We start from the raw sequence: 25678 nt of genomic DNA on the forward strand, positions 1-25678 counted from the left end.
TTGATGAAACAAAGTTTCCCCAAGCCACTCTATCCCCCTTGATATACAACCTTAAGTCCTAGAAGAGAGGGACATTTTTCAACTACATGGTTCTCCTCAAAAATAAATGAGGCCTCTATGACATTTATTCGACACTCATTTCTGAGGTTCCTCTTGGTGCATCTAGGGAAAAATCTAGCCAGTGCCCTTTTTGCCTCATCTTATTTTTTTTTCATCTACATAATATCCATTTGCAAGGTGAAGGTGTGCAACATATCACTCATAAAGTCTTCTAGCATGCTCCCTATTTCATGTTTGACAGTAGAGGTAGAGGGAGAAGAGTTGACCAGGCCTTGACTAGTCCTACCTCTCTTCCTTGCAGCCCTAAGAATGATTCTTGAACATTTTCTTGATGTCTTAATAAGTTAGCTGGTAAATTTCCCCACCAGCCAGTATATTAAGGGTCTCCATCAAATCCCCCCTAATCCTTCGGAGAAGTATAAGCTTCAAGGATTTTGGGTCAGGGGTATAACTAGATATTTTGTAGTTGAGTTGGAAACTCTCTTCATAATCCTCTAAGGATTCATCTGGCCCTAAGGTCATCCTAACGATCTATTATTTTGCTTCTCTTGACCTATAATAATCCCTATATTTTTTATTTAAATCTTGCTACATTTGAGCCTAGGTCGTGATGTTGCCTCCCTCCAGGTGCATGAATTAACACAAAGCTACATCCTTAACTGTAGAAGGGAAAAATTTTAGCTTATGCTCATTAGCAGTTTGATCATATCTTCTACAAACCACAACAAACTCGAACATGAATGTATGTGGGTCTTTAGAGGCTAGACCATGGAAATGTGGGAGAACAATGCGGCTTATGTTCTTCATTTTTTCCTCCCCATTTGTTTCTTGGATAGCAAAGAGCTCAGTCTTCATGTTTCCATCCATGTGTTGGGTAGGTGATGTGGGTTCTTCCTCCCCTATGGGTTCTTCAAATATTGATGGCTGCTTACCTAAAGGATTCTTCAACTCCTATGTGTTCAAAGTAGGATGTCCATATTCACTAAAGAAGAGTGATGGTTGACTGCTAAAAGGGGTGGAGGTTTTTGGTATAAATTTCCCTAGGTTATCCCTAATCCTACAAGGCATTAATTAAGTTTGTGCTTTTTGTGTTTTTTTTTTTTTTTAATTTTCAAGATAAGAAAAAATGATCCAAAGGAAAAGTAAAGTGAAAAGAAATAAAATCTAAGAAGAAGAAACACCTTCTTGGACACCTCCATAGAAATGACGCCAAAAAGTGATTAGCCTCAGTATTGCAACATCCAAGGTTACCAACTTTAGTTATCAACCCAAGGTTAATATAAACATAAGAGGTGGAAGTTTTTTATGCATAGTAGGCTAAAATCTACTCAAGTCACTTCGAAGTAATGGAACATACCAAGGTATAAAAATACCACTCTATTAATTGAATATATATTTGCAAGGAAAGAAAATTCATGAAAGGAAGCTTCTAATCTACTTGTAGAAATGGAAACATTACTCTATTTCCAGAACATGGAAATGCTACTTTCTCAAATGTAAATTCTAACCTATTTGTAGAAACGTAAACGCTAAACTACTTGCATAAATGTAAAGGATACACTACTTGCAAAAATTTAAAGATTAATCTATTTGCAAAATGTAAATCTTGCATTAAAAGGAAACCTAGTATATGCATGGGAAATAACAATGTTTGAAATAGAAATCTTAGCTTGAAGCATTAAAAAAAGAAAACAAACCTAATCTATATTGCATAAAGAAAAGAGAATGTAATCAACCTTTAATTACTGCATTCCAAAGACATTAGATCTAGTGACAGAGTTCATTAGATGCTTCATGAGATAATCAGGGAAACCGTCATTGTGTTATCCAATCCATAAATCTGTCTACTAATCCTAATTGCTAAAATGTGTCGAAGTGGTCAGAAGGCAAGTCCTAAGTGGTATTTAGTCTTCCTCAATCATGATTTCAGAGCCTAAGGGACATTATTCAAGGCTATGAGACAAAAATCAAGCTTTAAGCACATTTCTGGTCAATTTTGGAGGGATTTTAAACAATGTTATAAGATTCTACAAGATTACTACAAAATTTCTATAGGATGCTACAAGATTGTCCTGTTTTGCTACATGATTGAATTTGTGAGCATTCTGAGGGTGAGAAAGGTGATTTGAAGGTGGGAAATGGTAATGGAGGTTAGATGAAGGTTGTATGAGGCCCTAGCCACCCATATTGCATAAGAACCAATGCACATGGTGTCCTTCAATAAACTAGAACTGTACTCTTAGTGATTAGTATTTTGAGGGATTTGTTGAGGTTGAAGGTATAGAAATTTAATATGTAGATTCAAAGCTGCTCATGAAATTTACTAGATCACAAGACTTGAAGATACTCTACTCATATGCGAAAATAAAATTGCGATCGAGAATACACATAATTAGCATGCATCACTATTCAAAACACATACATAGAGATTTATCTAGGGGGAAGAAACTGCTCAAAACCCCTTACTATCTGTATTGCATTAATCAGAGAATAAAGAATAAATATAATGCTTGCTCAATCTTGAGCAACCCCTCCACTAGTATATTCTATCTCATTGCCTCACATACTGAATCAATCCAATACTAAGCCAATTTCTCAGCTTGCCAAGCTCCTATTTCCTTGTGTTGTTTGATGACAAATTAGCCCCCTATTAATTAGGGAATTTACTCATTGATAATTACACAATTCCTTTAGGCTCTTTTTTCACTGCATGCACCACCTGTACAACTTGGAAAATTATACAACTAATATTACACTTCCCTTGAAATCCAATCTCAATTGGGTAACTCAAAATATCTGCATGCATGAGTTAATTTAGGTTGATTGATTAGTTTAACTAGATGATCACTCAGTGTGAAAAAAAGTTACACACCCTTGACTGAACCTCCACTAGTTCTACTAATAGTGAGAACTAGTTATAATGACAATAACTCAAATTCACTGAAATAGATTGCTACAAGTTAGTAATAAATCATGTAAAACTAAACTCAACTGTCTCCAGCTTGATATCTAAGTTAACTGAGTGACAAAAGCTATGTCAACTCAATTAACTACCACCAAGTATTTTGTTGAAATTGAAATTCGAATTTCCCTAATTTAAGGAAAAATTAAATTAGGATTTTCTTGCTGCATTTTCAACACTCCCTCTCAACAAGAAAGGGATTATGAGATACCCCAATCCTTCTTCTATGGAACTAGAATTTTCCTCTTGGAAAATCCTTTGTCAAAATATCTGAATGGTGTTCCTCTGTCAGAATGTACTGCAACAACATAATTTGCCTTTACACACAATGTCGTAGATGGTGAAACTAGATATCGATATGCTTGGATCGATCATGAAATACTAGATTGCCAGATATTTTGATACGACTATGATTGTCATAGTGAATCACTTTAGGATCCATATTCTGACCAACTAACCCAACAAAAATCTTTCTTATCCAGATAGCCTCACATGTTGTTTGACTTGCAACCATGTATTTTACTTCTGCTAAGTTGAGTGCCACATATCTCTGCTTCATGCTGTACCAAGAAACTATTGCTAACCCAACACTAAAAATTCCTCCTAAAGTGCTCTTCATGTCTGATGGACTCCTTGCCCAATCTACATCTTTGAAGACTTGTAGCTTCACTCCCTCTATCCGTCTGTATGAAATACCAAACTCAGTAGTACCTCTAAGGTATCTCAACACATGCTTTGTTGCCTTCCAATACAATTTGGTTGGCTTAACCATGGCTTGACTAAGCTGGTTAACTACATAACACATGTCAAGTCATGTGTTTTCCAAATACATGAGTGAACCCACAAGCTGCTGGTAAATGGTAGCATCCACTTCCCCACCTAAAGTGGCATCCTATTTCCTCCAGTTACCTACTTGTTAGGTCCCTAAAATACTAGTGTAGCCCCCTTATTGTTATTTTTAGTGTAGCCTCCTTATTTTTATTATTGTGCCCCATAGAAGCCCACTATTATTATTGTTGTGCCCTTACATTATTATTGTTATGTAGCCTCTCATTATACTGTGACCCCTTAGGATCCTATATATACAAAGGAGGTTTATTCATATGTATCATCCAAGAATTATTCATTTATGTAATGAGAAGGAGGTTTCCCCCTCAAAGAGGATACTTTTTAAGTCGTTGATCCATCTTTTTGTGAGTTGGTTGCATAACATTTGGTATAAGAGCCTTGGACTCTAGGGTTTCACTTCTTCAAACATGTCATCTTGGAATTATCGCTATAATTTTTTTTACGAGGCTTAAGAAGATAAAATTTTGACCACATGGAGCCAAAATCTTGGTGAACTTCATTACGAATTTCTAATCTTGGTTAGCTATATTTTCGGAGATATGATGAAGTTAGGGTTTTGCACGCTTCATAATTCAATCTCAAACAAATGACCTAGGGAAAATCTTCATAACTTTCTCTTGAAGCATCGGATTTGAATTTCATAAAAATTGTCTTAAATGGCCTGGATTGTAGGTTTTTGTGTATCATTTTTAGGTCAAAGGTCAAAACAGTGACATGTGTCACTCCATACAAATTCACTCTACTGAAATAGCCAATAATCAGATCATTGTGGGAGATTAGGCATAACTCTTTCTTGAAGAATATAATATCAATCTGACTTGTGGGATTGTGAAGAAGAATCAGTGGGACACCATAAGACAAAATTTTAGACCTTGGAGATCATAAATTGCAGAGATACAACATTTGCAATATCGAGCTCCTAAAAGGAAAGAAAAAGGTGTATATGTTTTACTTTTTTCATAATATGTGTTTCAAAAATCAGTTTGAAGTGATTCAAGGGGATTATTGGAGCATATATATTAGTATTTAGTTCTAAAAATATTCCCAAACAAAATAATTATACACCCATTAAGCCCTTAGAAATCTCTACTATGACACAGGAAGAGGAAGAATTGCAACATGATATATCGAAATTAAGGGACCAAGTGCAAAAAAAAATTCTCTCACAAAGAGCAACCAAATATGACATCGATGGCTTAAAAGGGGACATGGAAAGGAAACATGGACGTTTTTAAAGTAGACATGGATGTGATAAATGTCAATTTGGAAGGGTTTACAAAGTTGTTGCAAGAAAGGCTTCCCAGTGGTGACAAGGTAATCCATGAAAATCATGATGAGAACAAAAATAATATGAATTATGATTTTAGAGACTCTAATGTGGGGATTAAGAACCACCACATACCAAATATATATATGAGGAATTTTTATGGCAAGGATCCAGTAACATGGATGCTACACATGGAGCAATATTTTTATCTACACGATCTGCAACCCTCACAAAAGGTACGTATTGCATCTTTATATTTAGAACCCAATCAGTTTGTATGGTATAGATGGATTTTTTCTCATAAACCACTTGTCACCTACCTAATTTTTACAGAGGAAATGATAGCACATTATGAAGATACAAAGAGAAACACCTTCTTTAGCCAGTTGATAAATCTCAAACAAAATGGTTCAATGGCAGAGCACATTGAAGACTTCCAAAAAATAAATATTAGGGTAACAGATATTCCAAAGGAGCATAATATTTATTTCTTCATAGGGAATTTAAAATATAACATCCAACATGAGGTTCAAATTTGGGAACCTAATTCATTAGAAAAGGCATTCAGGGTGCCAGGAAAAGTTGAAAGAAAAATTATGGCAACAAGGAAGTCTACCACTCATAACTATAAAGATGGAAGTGTTGTTGCTCCTAGTTTTCCACAACTTACAAGGTTGAAACCACATCAATTGGAGGAAAAAAGAACAAGAGGGCTTTGTTACAGTTGTGATATAAAATACAATAAAGATCATAAGTGCGATGAGAAGAAATTATTCTACATAGATTGTGAAGAGGAGGAAGAAATGGAACAAGAAACATCAAAAGAGGAGGATATAGGCCAGGAACCAACCCTAGAGAATGAAGAAATAAATCTGATCATATCTTGTAATGCATTGGCAGGAATTACCACTCCTCAAATTCTCAATATAGAAGGATATATCAAGAAGAGAAAGGTAATAGTGTTGACTTATTTAGGTTGTACCATAATTTTATTCATTGTAAGATAACCATGGAATTGAATTGCTTCCTATATCCAACAATAGAGTGTCAAGTGATTGTTACAAATGGGGGAACTATAAATTTCTTTGGAAAATGTGCCATACTATCAAGCTAACCTTGGGGGAATATGTATTGAATATTCCAATGCTTTCCATTCTGATGGGTGGTGTTTATATTGTAATAGGAGACCAATGGTTACAATCTTTGGGGACGATAGATTTCAATTTTCAAGAACTTTTCTTGATTTGTTTTTGGGAAGGAAAGGAATTTTAATTAAGGGGTATCACAGGGAAACCAAGAAAGGTAATCAGCTCTAATGTCATGACAAAGATTTTGAAGAGAGAACAATGGTGCATAATTACACAATTATGCTCAATAAAGGTTCAAACATCGAAATCATTTATTTCTCCAAATATCGAAAAAGTCGGATAATCATTCCAAGCTTTTTGAGACTCCCAAAGGCCTCCCACCTATTTGTGATCATGATCATGCTATTCATTTGATTTCACGAAGTGTTCCTCCAAACATCAGGCCTTACATATATGCTTATGCACAAAAGAGTGAAATTGAACACATGGTTGTAGAAATGCTAGACGTACATAAAATTGAACCTAGTCAAAGTTATTCCTCTGCTCCAATAGTATTGGTGCACAAGAAGGATGGATCATTGCGTATGTGTCTAGATTATAGGGAACTCAACAACCTCACTATTAAATATAAATTTCCCATTCCTCTCATTGATGAATTGTTGGATGAATTACATGGAGAAATTCACTTCACCAAGTTGGATCTTCATTTAGATATCATCAAATTAGAATGAAGACTAAAGAGATTCCGAAAATAACATTTATAAATCATGAGGGTCATTATGAATTTTTGGTCATGCCTTTTGGCCTTACTAATGAACCTTCCACATTTCAAGGTTTGATGAATTCCATTTTCAACTCTTCCTTAGAAAATTTGTGTTAGTATTTTTTGATGATATAGTAATTTACAACAAGTTTTGGAAGGATAATGCTAAAAATGTTGATAGGGTGCTCAAACTATTGGAGGAGAAACAATTATATGAAAAAACCTCCAAATGTTTCTTTGGAGTAGAGGAGGTGGAATATTTGGGTCATATTTTATCTCATGATAGTGTTAAGGTAGACCCTAACAAAATTAAATCCATTAAATAATGGAAAATCCCCACAACGATAAAGCATCTTCGAGGATTTCTCAAGTTGACAGGGTATTATCACAAGTTTGTTCATAATTATGGGATAATAGCAGCACCTATAACATTATTACTAAAGAAATATCCATTTTCTTGGACTCCAAAAGCAACGAAGGCCTTTTAACATCTTAAAGAGGAAATGTCCCAAACACTAGTCTTAGCTACGCCAAACTTCACCAAAATTTTTATTGTGGAATGTGATGCCTCGGGAAATGGAATCAATGTTGTTTTAATGCAAGAAGGAAGACCCATTTCTTTTTAAAGTCATCCAATCAAAGGAAATTACTTACGCAAACCTATTTATGAGAAGGAAATGTTTGAAATACTACATGCACTAAAGAAATGACCTTACCTAATGGGAAGACACTTCAATGTAAAAAAAAAATAATGATAGCCTTAAATACTTTCTGGAACAAATATTATCTTCAGAAGAGCAACAAAAAATGGGTGACAAATATCTTGGGTTATGACTTTGAAATCATCTACAAAAAAAGGGAAGAAAAACGTTGCAGATACACTCTCAAGAAAGGATGAGGATGTGGAAGCATTTATTTGTGCCATTTCTATTATCCAACCTAAGTGGATAACCAAAGCAAGGGATGAATGGAAGAATTATGAAGAGGTGTGTTCACTCATTCAAAGTTGCAGCAAGATCCCAGTAAATCTAATACATTTAGCTGAAAAATTGATTCATTATGGTACAAAGATTGCTTATATATTTATAAGAATTCCCAACTCAAACAAAAGATTCTTTTGGAACTACACACCTCTCCCTTACATAGGTACTCAATATTTTTAAAAACTTACCATAAGGTAAAGAAGGATATTTTTGGATGGCCTTAAATTTGATATTCAAAAGTTTGTGGTAGAATGCTTTCTTTGCCAAAAAAATAAAGTTGAGACAATTAAGACCCCAAGTCCGTTACAACCTTTAGTCTTTCCAAGTCAGTGTTGGGACGAGGTCCTAGTGGATTTTATCACATGTTTAACCAATTTTGAATGAAATAGTGCCATCATGGTGGTAATTGATACACTTGCCAAGTATGCACACTTTTGTGCATTATCTCATCCTTTTAAAGCCAGTACAGTTGCTACTGCATTTATGGAAACAATTCAAAAGCTTCATGGAAACCCAAAGATTATAGTAAGTGACAGAGATCCCATTTTCACTGGAAATTTTTGGATGGAATTATTTTCTTGTCTTGGTATTCAATTAGCTCATAGCTCATCTTATCATCCTCAATCTGATGGGAAAACTGAGATAGTGAATAAATGTTTGGAAGGATATCTTCATTGCTTTGTATCTAATAAACAAACACAATGGGTCAAGTGATTACCTCTAGTTGAATGGTGGTGTAAAACTTCCTTCCATATTGTAGAAAAATGACCACATTTAAGGAACTTTATGGATATCATCCACCATCCATCACATCATATTTAAGAGAAAATTATAAGGTTCAAGAAGTGGAAGATCACATCGAGCATCAAGAAGAAGTTCTCCAACCCTTAAAGGATAACCTCACTATGGCACATAATCGAATGAAACAACAGGAATATTAGCATCGCAGTGAAAGAAGTTTTGATGTAGGTGACTCGGTATTTTTACGGCTACAACCATACAAGCAAATGTCTCTCTAGAAAGATAAGAAGGATAATAAATTATCACCCAAGTACTATAGTCCCTTCAAGGTGTTGCAAACGATTGGTACTATGGCATACAAATTGAAGCTACCTGCATCTTCCTGAGTACACCCAGTTTTCCATGTTTCATGCTTAAAGAAGGTTATTGGTGACAAGATTCTATTTCAAATAGTTCTTTCAAAACTTGATGAAGAAGGAAAAATCATAGTTGAGCCTAAGTCAATCACAGAAACAAGAACCTGAAAGCTACAAAATCAATCAATTTCAAAGTATCTCATTAAGTGGAAGAATTTAACCGCTGAAGATTCCACATGGAGGATGATAATTTTATATAGAAGCATCTAGAACTACTCAAGCGTTGAGGGAAAAACTTTTTTGAAGGAGAGGGGCATGTTAGGTCCCTATAATACTAGTGTATCCACCTAATTGTTATTGTTAGTGTAGCCCCCTTATTGTTATTATTATGCCCCATAGAAGCCCACTATCTTTATTGTTGTGCCCTTACATTATTATTGTTATGTAGGATTCGATTATATTGTGACCCCTTAGACTTCTATATATAAAAAGGAGATCTTGTCATTTGTATCATCAAATAATTTTTCATTTATGTAATGTAAAGGAGGTTTCCTCCTCGAAGCGGATACTTTTTAAGTCATTGATCTATATTTTTGTGAGCTAGTTAGATACCACTAGTAGATGAGTGTCCATGGGTTTGCTACTCTCCAGTATAACTTCTTCAGTATCTTGTTGGCATACTTTCCCTGAGAGACAAATACTTCCCCATCTCCTTGGCATACTTCCAAACTGATAAAATAATGCATGAGTTCCATGTCCTTCATCTCGAACTATCTTGCAAGGTCCTCCTTGAAATATCTGATCAACTGCTCGTCACCAGTAAGGATCAAGTGATCGAAATATAAAACTATAATCAATAATTTACCTTCCACCACAATGTGATAAATGTTTTCATCTGCTTCACTTTTGGTGAAGCCCAAACCATTGAGATAATTATCAATCCTAATATACCAAGCATGGGGTGCTTACTTGGGTCCATAAAATGCTCACTTGAGTCTGCACACATGCAACTCTCTGTCAAAGGTCTCAAACCCCTCTGGATGCTCAATATACACGTCCTCCTCAATAAATCCATTGAGGAAAGTTGTCTTCACATCCATCTGGTGGATCTTCCACACCATCTGTGCTGACAATGCTAGAATTGACATGATGAATGAGTACCTTGCTATCATATCAAAGTTCTCCTCATAGTCAATTCCCTCCACCTGAGAGAACCCCTTGGCCACAAATCTGGCCTTTTGTTTCTCTATGCTCCCGCCTTGTAAATCCATATCGAACTAACCACTGATTTGTTTGCTGGTCTTGGGACCACTTCCCAAACACTGTTTCTTATAATGCAATCATATTAATCTACCATAGCATTAACCCATAGTGGTTTTTACACTAATTCCTAGAATGAGAATGGTTTTGTCTCAAATATATCACTCATCAGAGCCATGTACCCAGTGTACCGATCTAGTGACCTCCTCTACCTATGTTGTAATGTGGGTTGCTCCCAAATTCTCTCTAGCATCCAACAATAATATGTCAGCTTCAATGGTTCACTTCCTTCCTTATCTGGATTTATTTGCTTGAGTAGATGTCTCCACTCTCTCCTCCTCTTCTTGTGGTTATTCCACAACTTCCTAAGGTTCTTCCTTTGGAGTCAAAATATCCTGATCAGGTTGCAACTAAAGCTCTCTCTAAAGGGAACACCTTATTGCCTTCTCCTCATTAAGATTCACATCTCGTTTGATGACTGTCATCCCGAGGGATGGTAAGTACACCCGATAATTGTGAGGTGTATCTTGTACCCCAAAATTTAGCCCAACTCTGTTGTTGAATCTAGATTTTTCCTTGCTTCCTTGGAAGCATGACACTAAAATGACGATCCAAAGATCCTGAAGTGTGACACATATGATTTCTTCCTTGAAAAAGCTTTCTCTGGTGTACTCATGCCAAGAATCTTGTGAGGATTCCTGTCCTGCAAATAGACCATTGTGTTACATGCTTTAGCCCATAAGTGTAGAGGTATGCCTTGGTCATGCAACATTGCTCATGATGCTCCCATGATACTTCTTTTCTTACTCTCAGCCACCCCATTTCATTGTGGGTTATGAGGTGTTATTAAATCCCACTGAATTCTTTCCTTGACACATAAATTTATAAACTCATTCGACACGTACTAACCACTATTATCACTCCTAAGAGCCTTCAATTTCTCACCAATCTCTTTCTCAACAAGTGCTTTAAACTCAACAAATTTGGAGAATGTTTAGTCTTTATTCTACATGAAGTAGATCCAACACTTCCTTTACAAATCATATACAAATATAAAATAATACTTGTGCTTGAAAGTGGAGGTTGTTGATAAAGGTCTACATACATTAGAGTGGATCCTTTCAAGGATTTCATGCACCCTGTCGCCCTGATCATTGAAGGTGTATTTTGTGTACTTCCCCAATGCAAACCCTTTGCATGTATCTCGCTGCTCTAGTGCTTCATTAGGCAAGCCTGTCGAAATCTGTTGCATGATCTTCAAAGTGACATGATGCAAATGGATAAATATTCTATGCCATAATTCACCAACATCTAAGCTCTGCACCTTCTCTTCTTTTGGGCTTAATGTTGCACAGTCTTCCACATCTAATTTGTAGGTGTTCTTCACTCGAACCCCAATCTGCTTCACTTTTCATGTGGCAATGTGTCTTAAGAAAGCCTTCCTTTTGTTGAACATCACATCATAGCCGCAATCTTCCAAAACGATGATGGAAACTAGATTCTTCTTCAAATCTGGTACATTCATCACATCCTTGAGCCTGAGAGGGGAGCCAAACTTGCTCTGAAAAGTAACTGTACCAAATCTCCCATAATCTCCCATCTCAATTTTCATCTACATATCCTTCTCCTCCAAGTCATTGAAAAATTCTTTGTTTCCCATCATGTGCAATGAGGCACTATTTTCAAGATACCACACACTGCCCATCAATATGCTTGACATGCAAGGAATGAGTGCAAAATCAAGTTTGAACTATGAAGCCAAGGATTCACTCGCTTCTCCTCCTATAGTCTTCTTGCTTACCTTATTGTGTGTACATTTCATGGCATAATGTCCCATTTCATGATAGTGAAAGCACTTGATTTTGGACAAGTCTTTCTTCTTGCCCCCTTGAATTGAATCTTCTTTAGATTGGTATTTTTTCCCTTTCCCTTTCTTTTGCTTTCCATTCAAGGCACAGTTCTTCTCATCCTCACCCTTGGATGAGGTCTAGTCTTTGGTGGTCTGCCTTATCTCCTCTTGTACCAAATTAAAACACAATCATTCCCAATTTGGCAGGTTCTCCCTCCCATTTACTAAATCCTGGTAGTTGTGCCAGCTCTTGGGAAGTACTAGAAGTGATAGGCTTACCTTATCAACCTATTCTACAGTAACACCAATTTTACCAAGTTCATCATGACACTGTGTGAACTTGCTCAAGTACGGTTGTATTATGTCACCCTTCTGCATCTTGATATTTCGAATCTTGTCCTTCAGTGCCAACTTCTTGTGGTCACTATTGTTCTGGAAAAAATGTGTTAAGGCCTGGCACATTGCATATGGAGTTTCCTTCCCATGGAGATTCGAAACAATATAATATCAAATGCCCTCCAATATGGTCCTCCTCGCCTTTGCTACACACTTCATCCATTTTGCTAGACTTTGAGCATCAGATGTTGGAGGCTTCAGGATATCATTATTGACAAATTTCTTCAGCCCATTATCTTCCAACTCTGCCTCCTTTCTGTCCTTCCAAGCAACACTCAAGGGCATACTTGAGTCTTAGTCCATAGAAAGCCATCGTGCTAGTTCTAAAGATTTGATCATGCAAATTCAACCCACCTACCAAGACAACTTCAATTTCTCTTCTCTATTGTGATTCCCACTTTGATATTATGTAGAAATTTAATGTTCAGATTCAAAACTTCTCACTGAAATTTACTATATCACAAGACTTGAAGCTACTATACTCATCTACAAAAAGCAAGTCACGATCTGGAATACAAATCATTAACATGCATCAGGATTCAACACACATACATAGATATTTATGTAGGGGAAAACAACTTCTCAAAACCCCTTACTATCTTTATTGCATTAATCAAATAATAGATAAGAAATATAATGCTTTCTCAAGCTTGAGCAACCCCTGCACTAGTATAATCTATCTCACTGCCTCACAAACTGACTCAAGACAATACTTAACCAATTTCTCAGCCTACTAAGCTCCTATTTCCTTGTGTTGTTTTATGAGGGATTAACCCCCTAATAATTAGGAAAATTACTCATTGAGAATTGTGCAATTCCTTTAGGCCCTTCTTTGACTTCATGCACCACCTATACAACTTGGAAAATTATACAACTAATAGTACATTGCCCTTGAAATTCAATGTCAACTCGATAACTCAAATTCTCTACATTCATGAGTTAATTTAGGTTGATTGATCAGTTTAACTGGATGATCACTCTGTGTGAAAAAAAGTTACACACCCTTGACTGAACCTCCACTAGTTCTACTAATAGTGAGAAATAGTTACATTGACAATAACTCAAATTAACTGAAATAGATTTCTACAAATTAGAAATCAATCATGTAGAACTAAACTCAAGTGTCTCCAACTCAAATTAACTAAGTTAATTGAGTGACAAGAGCTATGTCACCTCATTTAACTACCTCCAAGTATTCTGTTGAAATTGAAATTCGAATTTCTACTACTTTAATTAAGGAAAAAATTAATTAGGATTTTCTTGTTGCATTTTAAATAGAAGTAAGGGAGATGGTGGTGGAATAAGGAGTGTAAATGACAATGAAAACCCTGGAAATCAACAGTAGTACCTACACACCACATAAAGTTACCCAATTTTTCCAAGCAATTGCAGCATGTTAACAATGTAAATTGTAGAATATTGAAATGACAGAGAAAGGATGAGTTGAATTTTATTGTAAATATCACTATTGTATTGAAATAAAACCTAAATATGCATAAAAAACTACATCCAAAATAGGTTATACTTCATTTTCTCAAAGAGAACTACTAAAGGAGTCACTAGTTTGTATAAAACGTAGATGTAAGAAAAATACTAATAACCAATGCAAAATAAAGTAGCTATATATTTTTTCCTTGCCAATACATTAACCTTAACTACACTTCCCACAATATAGGTGGTAGATAGATCTACATAAACATTTTTTATAAGCAAATTATGCTAAGAAAGGAACAAAATGTGGCTAGGAAATAAGATGCATAAGTAAAATACACATGAGAAAGACTAAAGCCTCTCGGTTGGGCCTTAATCCAAGGAGACTTAGTCCTATAAAACAAACTCAGATGGAAGATAAAAACATGTTTCTCATTAATATAAAATAGTGTTCAAGTACATGGTGGAAAGGAATGAAAATGATAAGCTCGAGCTCTTGGCTCTTAGTAGTCTCTATCTTCTCCCATAAATTCAAACTTGTTGAGCCCTTAGGCTTCCTTATTTATACAAAAATGACTTAGGGGCAGCCTCCTTGGAAAGAGGGTTGCTTCCCTCAAAAATCCCTAGAAAGGTAAATCTAGCTCCCTGATATCCTCGCAATCCTCGAGTGCGTCAATTGTTACTGGATATTTGAACTTGCCTCCAATGTATCTCTGCATAATAAATGCACTCAAATGCATTCTTTTCCTGCACATTATTTACATTAGGCCATGAGATATGGCAAACATCCTTTAGTGTTCTTAATAAACACATTATAGTAAAAAATGTGTTGTTAAATGTGAGGAAAGAGGCAAATATAGGTTGAAGGTAGGCCAAATGGTCCTTATTATAACCTATTAATGAGGCCCATCAATATGAAATATTAAAATACCTATCACATTAAGAAATAACAATCATAATACGAATATCTAGAGTATCAACATGCCAAGTGGGGCACTCTTTCACTTAAAAAATAACTATTCATTTAAAGAAGCTTTTGTTATCCTTAGTTGAGGACACTACACAGTTTCTCTCATCATATTCAAAGGCCCCTTTATTAAGGTTTGATCATATAAGTTCCAATATTATGTTTCAATAAAAATATAGTGTCACTTCAATGATCCATGAGATGAAAATAAATAAATAAATAAAGATAACAATAGTTTATTTTTTAACACTAAGTCCTAGGGAAGAGTGTGCGACTCAACACTCCTAAAACTTGTAGATTAAAATATATTGAAAAATAATGAGTGTAAGGAATAAGATTATAGTATATGACTTATCAAAAAAATAAATGAAAATAGAATAAATGATAACACTTAATAATTTTATAAAGAAAAGATAAATTGACTATTTTTCAAAACCTTTATCCCTTGGTCTTAATTCCTGATATAATATTAATTTCATTGACAAGAATGTTAAAATAATGAATATATAAATATCATATCAAATGACATCAGAAGAAAATTGCCTAAAAATATCTAGATAATTGGGAAATTTTGCAGGAATAAGGCTAACAAAAATATGAATTCATTGAATCCTTATAACTACTCATTGAGGGTATTCATGTAATTAATAAATTTTCTATTTTTCTTCATTGAATATTTCAACATGTTGAATATGTTGTCAACATTATAGAATTTTCCTATATCATTGATTATTCCACCATGAATGTTAGAGAGAAAATGGTGGTATTATAAAATGAGGAAAAATACCCTTAAGGATACTTTCTTGAAACTTTATTATTGATAACCTAACTTTGACTCTACTATGGGTTTTGTTCATACCAACATGGAATTTATTGATGCATATGTCATTCATTTTGTACTTTATATTTGGATGTAAGATTCCCTTAGTCCTTGTTTGCTACATCAAGATATAGATTTGAAGACAAGAAGTCTAAATTTATCAAGGAATAAAAGGTAAAATGTACTAGGAATAAAATTCTTCATACTCAATAACCACCTACTCCTCACATGAAATATCTTGAATATTCGATAGGGACATACACTAGCATCATACATTTACTCTGATAATTATGAGTGGTTTACTAGTATAGGTTGTATTTGATTTTGTAATTTTAGTGAGAATCAATAAATTATTAAATATTTTCTAAATTACAAGAACCTCCATCCACTATCTAGATCATGTGTCACTAACATAAATGGTCAAGCAATAATGACATGTATTTGAATACACTTCCTAAACACTTGAGGAAAGCATCTCTTTGTATAGGGTTGGGAGCTTGAACATATCATTATCCATTTTCATCCCCCTTCAAATGATACCTCAGAAGTACACACATATATCGAAAATCACTCTTATACATTGTAACCTAGATTCCTTATGTATGTTTTCACTCATTTTTTTAGTGATTTGTTCACTAAAACTCATGTTATAATCTATTACTATTGAAATACAATACACACGATGTAAGAGAAGATAGGTTGATATTCATTGTAAAATAACACCAAACTTTGAATATATGACCATACAAATAAAAATGGAACCTCTTAGGACTATATAATTTAGCTCACATGAATCACAATGAGATCAACCATGAGTATTGGAAAAGAAAGAAAGAATGACATTTATTATTGGAAAAAAGTAATTATTGGGGATATGGATACTTTAAAAGTGAGTTGTACCATTATCAAGTAGATAGAAATAGGCATCTACCTACAAGCTTATTAAGAAATGACATTGGATATTCATGAATCCTTTGGACCTTGAGTTACTACAACAAGTAAAGGAAATTCATCATAATCCTCATCTTGATCCATGTGTGCACCTAATTGTTCATGTACTTTAATAATATTAATAGATAAAATGATATCCCACTTGTGCTTTATTACAAGTGATTAGATCTTGAGAACAAATAACTCTATAGCCATAGAGTTAGAACGTGAGAAACATTTTTAGAAATGATTATGTGTGAAAATGGGTTTAAGCTTTTATGGATTTGAGGTTGATATTTTAATTCTATAGTACAATCTCTCTAGGTGGCTTATTTTAAATAATATTAGAGGACCACATTTAATCGCATGCATAAAGGGAATTATTCTAAAGGTCCCACCTACTATCTATCCTCAATATTCTATGAGATCAATTACTATTTATGAACTTGCCTCTATGAGATGGGTCCATGTGATAGCTAAATTCATTGATTTTGCAAAATTCCAACCTAGGAAAATCATATGTCATCCCATATACAAAGCTAATCCATCGTGCCAACTATTATTTCCAACCAATCCATGCTTGCTTTCCTTATATCCCTCACGAATCCTTGACATTAAAAGAAAATAATACTTTTTATTGGGTCCACATACCCTTGAAAGTCCTCAGAATTCTTTCTAAAGCTTGTGAGATATCATCTCTCTACCTACACCACTTGAAAATTGAGATTGTGACAAGTAGTAGTGGAAGCAGTCCTTGCAATGAGTACTCATGACCTCATTTTGGGCCTTGAAACTTTTGTAGCTTCATACTTCATATTGAATTTTCCATTCAACATAGTTTAAGAACCCAATACAAGCTTAAAGGTTAGGCTTGTGCCTTGTAACATTCTTCCTTTGAACTCATGCTCAATCACTACAAGATTACTATCCTCAAACTCTAATATAATTCTTTAGACTACCAATGCCAATGAATCATGACAATTAATTTAACTTATCTAGAGACACATGAGATTTATCTATGCATATTTAAAGCTATTCCCCATTTACACTTTTGGTAGTCCCATTTTGTGTATCATGCCTTTAGATGAGCTTAGATATGCTCAAAATTTTGAAAGGTGTATAAGATTTAAAAGTGTCCATATTAATATTATGATGTCAATAAGAAATCATCTCAAGCCTAAGAAATTAGAAGATGTGATGCTTATGATATCCAATCATAAGATTTATGTGATATGGAGATGTTACCTAAGGCCTTGGAAGTTTTAGAGACTTTAAGACAAAGAGGCTTCTTTCATAACACCCAATGCATGAGAAAGGTGTGATAAACTATAACCTTCTTAAAAAGGACACATGAACTAGCATATTTAGTTTATAGAAATCTTAGCGGTAACCTCGAAACATACAATCCTACATAACCTTTAAACTTTTCATGGCACAAGAAAAAATCAACATACTAAAACTCTTCATAATACATGATCTTCAATACTTACAACACTGAGTGAACCAAACCTAAAATGATCTATTTAATACATGAAATAACTCATAAAAAAAAATGAGAAATCCAAAAATTTAATCCCTTTGCATACAACTTTGCAAAGATTATAGAATACCACAAACATTATAAACATAAAAGTACTAACAACTCGAACATCAAACTTTCTCTCTTAAAATTTCCAAAAGTTTCCCACATTTTTATGGATGACACACCCTTAAGCAGCCATACTATTTACAATAACAAAAGTATGTGTTATGTCATTAAGCTTCATCATGTTAATGTTGTTGGTTACTTATGCTTTTTCTTCTTCTTAATTAATGTTGTTTATATAAGAGTAGATAATATTGGTTATATGAAAATAGTTATAGTTAACAAAATTAGGCCTAAAGTTTTTTTTAAAAAGTTATGTGATGTTTAAGATAAGAATATTTTAATTATCATTATTTTTAAATGGAGCTAATAATACAATATTTAGTTAGATTGTGAACTTCAGTAGTTGAAGATGTGTATTTAAAAATAAGATGAATTCAGCACTCTAAACAATCTCTTAGGGAATTCATTTCTGCATAATACATAACTGAAACAGGAGATTTCAATAAATCTATACCAAATTTCAAACAAAATAAATAGAAATATAAAAAAATAAAAACTTCATCATTGAACTACACACTTTTAGAATCCCTTGATTTTTGTCGACAGTTTGGTCAGCCACTTAACAAAAAACTTAAATAATATAATAAGATTTCATACTTTTATTGCATTTTGTTCCTGATAGTTTAGAATACCAGGTGTGAAATCTTCAAAATTTTTTGTTGATAAAATGTATTTGAAGTTGCTTGATTGGCAGTGAGGGCGGTAAGATAAAACATGAAGCAACAGTACAACCGACATGGGGTCGGTGTATTATCACACCAACCAAAGAAGTGTGGAGTAGGCGAGATGATTGGTCTTCTCATACACTTACATCTCGTCGTTTCATTTGAAAGGAACTTGACCAAAGATTTTGGAACAACTCTTTGTATCTATGTAATTAATGGGATCCCTATCCCTAAATACATATTTATAACACAGGCACCTTTTCCATTTGGCCCTGCAACTTTTTACAAACATGTGAAAACTAACCTAGCGACCGCGACAACAAATGCATGAAGACAATAATGCGCAAGGTGTCGACGATGCACGTGAAATATCACATGTTTTTGGTTAACTCTTTGCACTGTGAAACGAGTACCAAGGATCAGATACATATATCTTGGAAAAGCTGAAAGAAAAAAAAATCCAAACAAAAGAAGAATGATTTTAACAAATGGCCATGAGAGTTGTCATGCGTGTAGAGATGGAAGCGACAAATTAGTGCAGCCTAAGACAGACATTCTGAGAGATTTTAATTGAGATTGTAGTTATAAATATGGATGTTTAGTGGGAAAAAAATAATCTAGAGCATCTGTCAAAATCAGGCAATCTACTTCAGTGGCCTTGTCGTCTTTGTGGTATCTGATTATGTACTGGAATGTCAGAAATATTGAAAAAGATTCTCTTGATTGGTGATATAGTGATTGAATATTATTATGGTTGTTGTACCCATGTACCAGCGCCCTCGTGGTGCACTAGGACTGATTTTGGTTTTCGTCTCCCTGGACCCTAGTACTCCTATTTTCAAACAAGGCCATCACTGGTTTTATGGCCTTATATGGCCTTTCTCTGCTTTGCCTTCCCCCCTCTCTCCAAACCATTTGCAGGTTTTTCTTCGTTGCTTCTGAAAGCTCAAGAATTGCTATCTGTAATGGAAAAACAAGCTGAAATACCTAAACAATTTTCTTGCAGGGTACAGCTGCCAATCAGTCTCCAAAGGCTTCCCAGATGCTGTGTATAGTTCAGTTGTGAGCAATTGAATAGATGAATCTACTGGAACTGAGCCGAGCGGACTGGAGTTTTAATGGAGGCTGGGGCCTTGCGGATTTATAAACAGTAAGTCTCTGCAGGTTGTTCGTTTGACTATAAAGTGTTCGACAAAATAACCCTTTTGGGGTTTCGCCTTTTTAAGGCATCTAGGTTTTCTTTTCGCTTCTGTTACTGTAATTTGTATTTTCTCTATGGTGGGTACCTTTTTCCTGGTGGTCACAGTGTTGGAATCAGAGATTTGAGCTCCTGTTTGTTTTGGTATTTATTTCCGTAGGTTTTCCAATCCAACGTGATATGAACAAATGCAGAGAATCTGAGGCTCGTATAAAAAGAAATATATATATATATATATATATATATATATATATATATATATATATTCTTTCTGCTGGTACAATCCGTGTACATTGTAGTATGAGTTACAGATAACTGAAGGGTTTTGCGATAAGCTCATATACACAAAAACTGATTTTTATCTGATAGAACTGGTTGCTCCTAATTGATTTTTATGTTCTAGTTCGGTGTAGATAGATACTGAATTTATGTAAATCTATTGATTACAGAAAGCAGGTGGTATTTTTAAGATATATTATATAATATAAGCAATTTTGAAAATGAATCTTGATTTAGATTTGAAACCATTTTTATGATCTGGTTAGGTGTAGATACTGAAATTATGTAAATCTATTAATTACACCAAGCTGGTGTTATTTTTAAGAGAGATTATATTTTACTAATAAGCCAGCAATTTTGAAGATGAATCTTGATCTAGATTTGAAACTTCAATGTAAAACCATGATAAGTTATTTTGAAGATAAATCTTGATTTATATTCTAAATAACCATTACAAAACAACAAAAATTATGGATTATCACGCAGCTGATAATTCTATTTCTTTTTTCGAGTGATAAGCAATTTTGAAGATAAATCTTGATTTAGATTATAAATTTCGAATACAAAACAATGAAAGCGGTGAATTGTCACCCAGTTCATGATTCCAATAAAACAAAAGAAGTGATATTTTCATGAATGGGTTGCCTTGATTGTGGTGTGTCACGGATCATTAGTATTTTTTTTAATGTTTCTTTGTGGACAGATCTCCTTGGAAGACTGATTAAAGATGGTTTTTTTGTTCAGACAAAATGCTATCCAATTCCCAAGTGATTGTCCGATATCATCTTCCTCTGACAGAACAGTTGTCACAATTGAGTTGAGCCAAAGGTTGATAATCGTTTTCTCCATCACACATGGGAACGATCTCAGAACCTGCAAATATAACTCGTGATCAGACAGTATGAATAGGGCTCATATCGGGAACTGGATCTTAGGGTTTCTGGATCACCATCGTTGTTTGCCATGAAAGGTGCGCTGGAGATCATGGGTATCAATCATCAAGCTGACTTTCAGATCTCAAGACACGCGCCCGTGCTGTTTTCTGAGAAACGAATGAAATTAGAGGAGTCCGGCCAGTATTTGGTGCGCAATGAGGCAGCAGCTTTAAGCCCCCAAGATTTCTTTGAGGCCACCGGAGGTCAAATAGGGTGGATTTTATCAGAGAGTTCTGAACTGGGTCAGCCATCTTCGGTTGGATTAACAGCAGTAACTTGCCAAGAATCAAACATCGATGTTAATTCAATCAAAGCACGGCAGCAATCCTTGCAGTTTGCAGATACATCAGACAGACCAGATTGCACAAGGCAAGTCCAATGTATAGTCAAGAATTCTCCAAAATTGAAATCCCTTGATTCGAAATTAGCATTCACTCCCCGATTGAGATCCCCCTCCATGGCTGCCACCCACAGAGAATGGAATGCATCGACTGATTTAAATACAAACAGAAGCCATTACTACGAAGAACTCAGCACAGCACCCGCAGATCAAGATCAAAGTTGGCCATTGCTTGGTGTCTCTATAGCCAAGGGACTGGGAAACCTAGGGGCCTGCCACGATGCTAGCTGCATGGAACAGTTACTGCTGCACTGCTCAAGTGCCCTAGAAAACAACGATGTTACCTTGGCTCAGCAAATAATGTGGGTTCTCAACAATATAGCATCTGCTGAAGGAGACCCTAACCAGAGGGTCACTTCTTGTTTTCTCAGGGCACTCATAGCAAGAGCTGCAAGAATGGGTAACTCAAATATGCTCAGGGCCATGGCTGCTACAACAGCCAATGCCCATGTTGGGGATACCAAGAGACTTTCAGTTATTGAGCTTGCAGGGTTTGTAGACCTTACTCCATGGCACAGATTCGGATTCTCTTCATCCAATGGGGCCATTGCAGAAGCAGTGGAAGGGTATTCAGTAGTTCATATTCTAGACTTCGGTATTGCCCATTGCATGCAATGGCCTACGTTGATTGATAGTCTGTCCAAAAGACCAGACGGGCCTCCATACATCAGATTGACAGTTTCTTGTGCCAGACCTCCCGTTCCTCCATTGCTTAATATGTCCTATGAGGAATTGGGCACCAGGCTATCCAACTTTGCCCGTTCAAGAAACGTGCCCTTTGAGTTTAGGGCCATCCCTCCAGACCCTAGTGAAGAATTCTTGGTGTTGGATCAGCTTGAGCCATCAATACTTGATATAAGAGAAGGTGAAGCTTTGGTCATAAATTGCCAATTTAGATTGCACTACATACCTGATGAAACGGCAGATCAACAAAGCTCTTGTTCATCTTCATCCTGTCAGCGAGATGAATTTTTAAGAATCATTAGGAGCTTTGAGCCCACAATCATGACGCTTGTTGACGAGGATTCCAATCTGACTTCAACTAGCTTAGTGTCAAGGTTAAAATCTGCTTTTAACTATCTGTGGATTCCCTTTGATGCATTAAATACTTTTCTACCCAGGGACAGTAAACAAAGACAACAATATGAAAGTGATGTTGGATACAAGATAGAGAATATAATTGCATTTGAGGGTCACCAGAGGATAGAGAGGCTGGAGTCCAAAGCTAAATGGACGCAGAGAATGAGAAAGGCCTGTTTCCAAAGCATTTCTTTCAGTGAAGACACAGTTGCAGAAGTGAAGGCTATGCTAGATGAGCATGCTGCTGGATGGGGTCTGAAGAAAGAGGAAGATGACTTGCTGCTCACTTGGAAAGGTCACAATGTTGTTTTTGCTTCAGCTTGGGTTCCTTCCCATTTGTAACTATATTAAAGCCTGCAGGCTGCATGTATACCTTGCATTCTGCTCTCACTGTCCTTTTGTAGTTTGCGTTATATATAGTAAAGTTTAAACAGCCTCCTTTTTCACTCAAAAAAAATCCTATCAGCTGTGAAGATGTATACAGTACGCAGAAGAGCTTTCTCTGCAATTTCTGCCTTGATTAAAGAATAAATTAATTATTCTGAGATTGTTGCAGCATGGTGCATTCGAAAATTTATAGAGTTAATGTAGCCAGCTGCAACAATGCAGATCTAGGATAAAATATATCTAAGTTAAAAATATTAGGAGATTCAAAGTTACGAAGATGGTAAAGCTGGAGTATTTCATAGCTTACCTTATTGGAAGAGAATTAAAATTATAGACTTAGTGTTCATACCGTCTGAGTTGGACGTGGTAAGGGATTTAAAAATATATATATATATATATATATTAGTGTTCATATGGGCTGAGTTGGATGTGGTAAAGTCTGTGTGTTTGACATCTATTAAAATTTAAATTTCTCCTGCATTTCCACACTGCAAATCGGATATGTTAATGTATTAGAATAATTTTAAAATGTTAAGGATTGTTTGTGTGCTATTTTATTGCACTTGAAGTGAAATTTAATCAGCTAAAACTAACATGTTATCTAGTAAATAGTAGATAGTGAGATACTTCATAATGGTTTGAAATAAATTTTGTACTTCAAAAATCTCATCTCCTCATATTTACGATCCTTCATCCATTAGAAGGTCAAGTCTGTTCCTCGCCTACATGATGTACATTGATTGTTAGTGATGGATTAATTAATTGGTAAATGAAGACGAAAATAGTAAACCATCCAATGGATGGTGCGCTAACATTTGAAATAATTTAGTCATGCAGGATGATTTTGCGTTATTATTTGGTTGAAAAATTATTTTCTTTTTAACAGTAAAATCTTATAAATTTATGTATGAGTTGTAAATTGGTTATAAAGTTTAACCTCAAACATTGGATTCAAATTTTATAAAAATACCCATCATAACATACCTTTGATTTAAATCTTACCTTTTCAAAAAATTTCAAACATGTTTTGTAATGGTATTATCAGATACAATTAGGCGCCTCTGATTAGGTTTATGAGAAAACTGTACATTCCAATTAGGTTTATGGTGTCTATTGAAGGAACGCTTTTCACTGTATTTTTCGGAAATAGCTTCACTGAATGCAATTAGGCACCTCTGTTTAGATTTAGCAGAGGAAAAGGGAACAATTATTGATTAAGTCACACATTGCACAGCATTGCACGCTGACAAGCTTTTATGATCACCTTCTGTACTTGAAAAAGGCATTCCTGATATAGGAGGACTATGTCTATGGTTGCTGTGAAGGAGCAGAGGCGTGGTTCACGAGGGATTTGTTGTATGACTTCTTATAACTGAAATTATTGTTATCGCTTTCTTTTGTCTTTCTTGGAAAAAATGCCTTAAAGGGACTAAAATGCCAAACCTTTTACCATTATAGTGAAATTTTTATTATTATTACTCATCCTGCCTGTTCTCTTAATAGTCCATTAGATTAAATAAATCTTTCAAACTGAATACTTCAGTGAATTCTCGTTTCAAACTTCATCGTGAAAAAAGTGACTCTTATTTCTGGTTTCAAAAAACTTAAAGGTTGAATTCCATGGGCTTCGTCCCTACTGGATTAAGACCACAAAATTTTCCATTTCTTGGAAGCCGATGGAATACTGCACAATGTTGAACAGAAATTGCACAGAGTGGCTCTAGCATATTTAAACTCTAACTGCCCGAATAGGGTGCCTATTAAACTAATATGACAAAATGACAGTATCTTAGCTTCCTTCGGTGTAAATACCAAACATTGAAGTACCATAACGAGGGTCATGACTCAGTATAAATAAGTTAATTTTATTATACACTTGTCATTTCATAATAATTTGAGAAACTTTCGTCTTCAGTTATTCTACTCCAATATGTAGAAAGGTCGAACCCAAAATAGTACATGCACAAAACAACTCGCCCTCCATTAAGGAGTTGATGCTTTCCATTGGCCCTGTCATTCCAAAGTTGGACCTATGCAGTTTGAACCAATGAGTTCTATAATGTTTCTTGGAATTATATTATAATTTTGTTTTGGCTACAAGCTAACGTGGGAGAGGAGATTTTTTTGTAGCAGAAATTTCATTGAGAGTTTGGTCCAGTTCGTTGTGAATATGGAGTCCCATGGATAAGGAACTGTAAGCGTGGAGTCCAGTGAAAAATATAGTGGCGTTAAAAATGGGAAAATTCACTAGTGGTTGCTCATTAGCATGACCGTTATCATTGTTGTGGTGAGTCAGTCTCGTGGGTTGCTTTTGAGTCGCTTTTATTTCGAGTAGGGTGGGCACAAGTGATGACTCCTTTCTCA

The 25678-nt window shown here is 35.1% G+C and overlaps 1 protein-coding gene across 1 annotated transcript; it reads left to right on the forward strand.

Annotated features, from left to right (window-relative positions):
• Positions 1-19589: 19589 nt before the first annotated feature.
• LOC149241665 (GRAS family transcription factor) lies at positions 19590-23698 on the forward strand. Its single transcript, XM_089374040.1, has 2 exons — positions 19590-20185; positions 21257-23698. Exon 2 carries the CDS (start codon positions 21476-21478, stop codon positions 23267-23269), a length of 1794 nt encoding a protein of 597 aa, XP_089230166.1. The 5' UTR covers positions 19590-20185; positions 21257-21475; the 3' UTR covers positions 23270-23698.
• Positions 23699-25678: the final 1980 nt, after the last annotated feature.

The sequence above is a fragment of the Pinus tabuliformis genome, chromosome 8 (assembly GCF_031772625.1).
Source record: "Pinus tabuliformis cultivar Carrire ecotype Pingquan chromosome 8, CPIR1, whole genome shotgun sequence".
NCBI lineage: Eukaryota > Viridiplantae > Streptophyta > Pinopsida > Pinales > Pinaceae > Pinus > Pinus tabuliformis.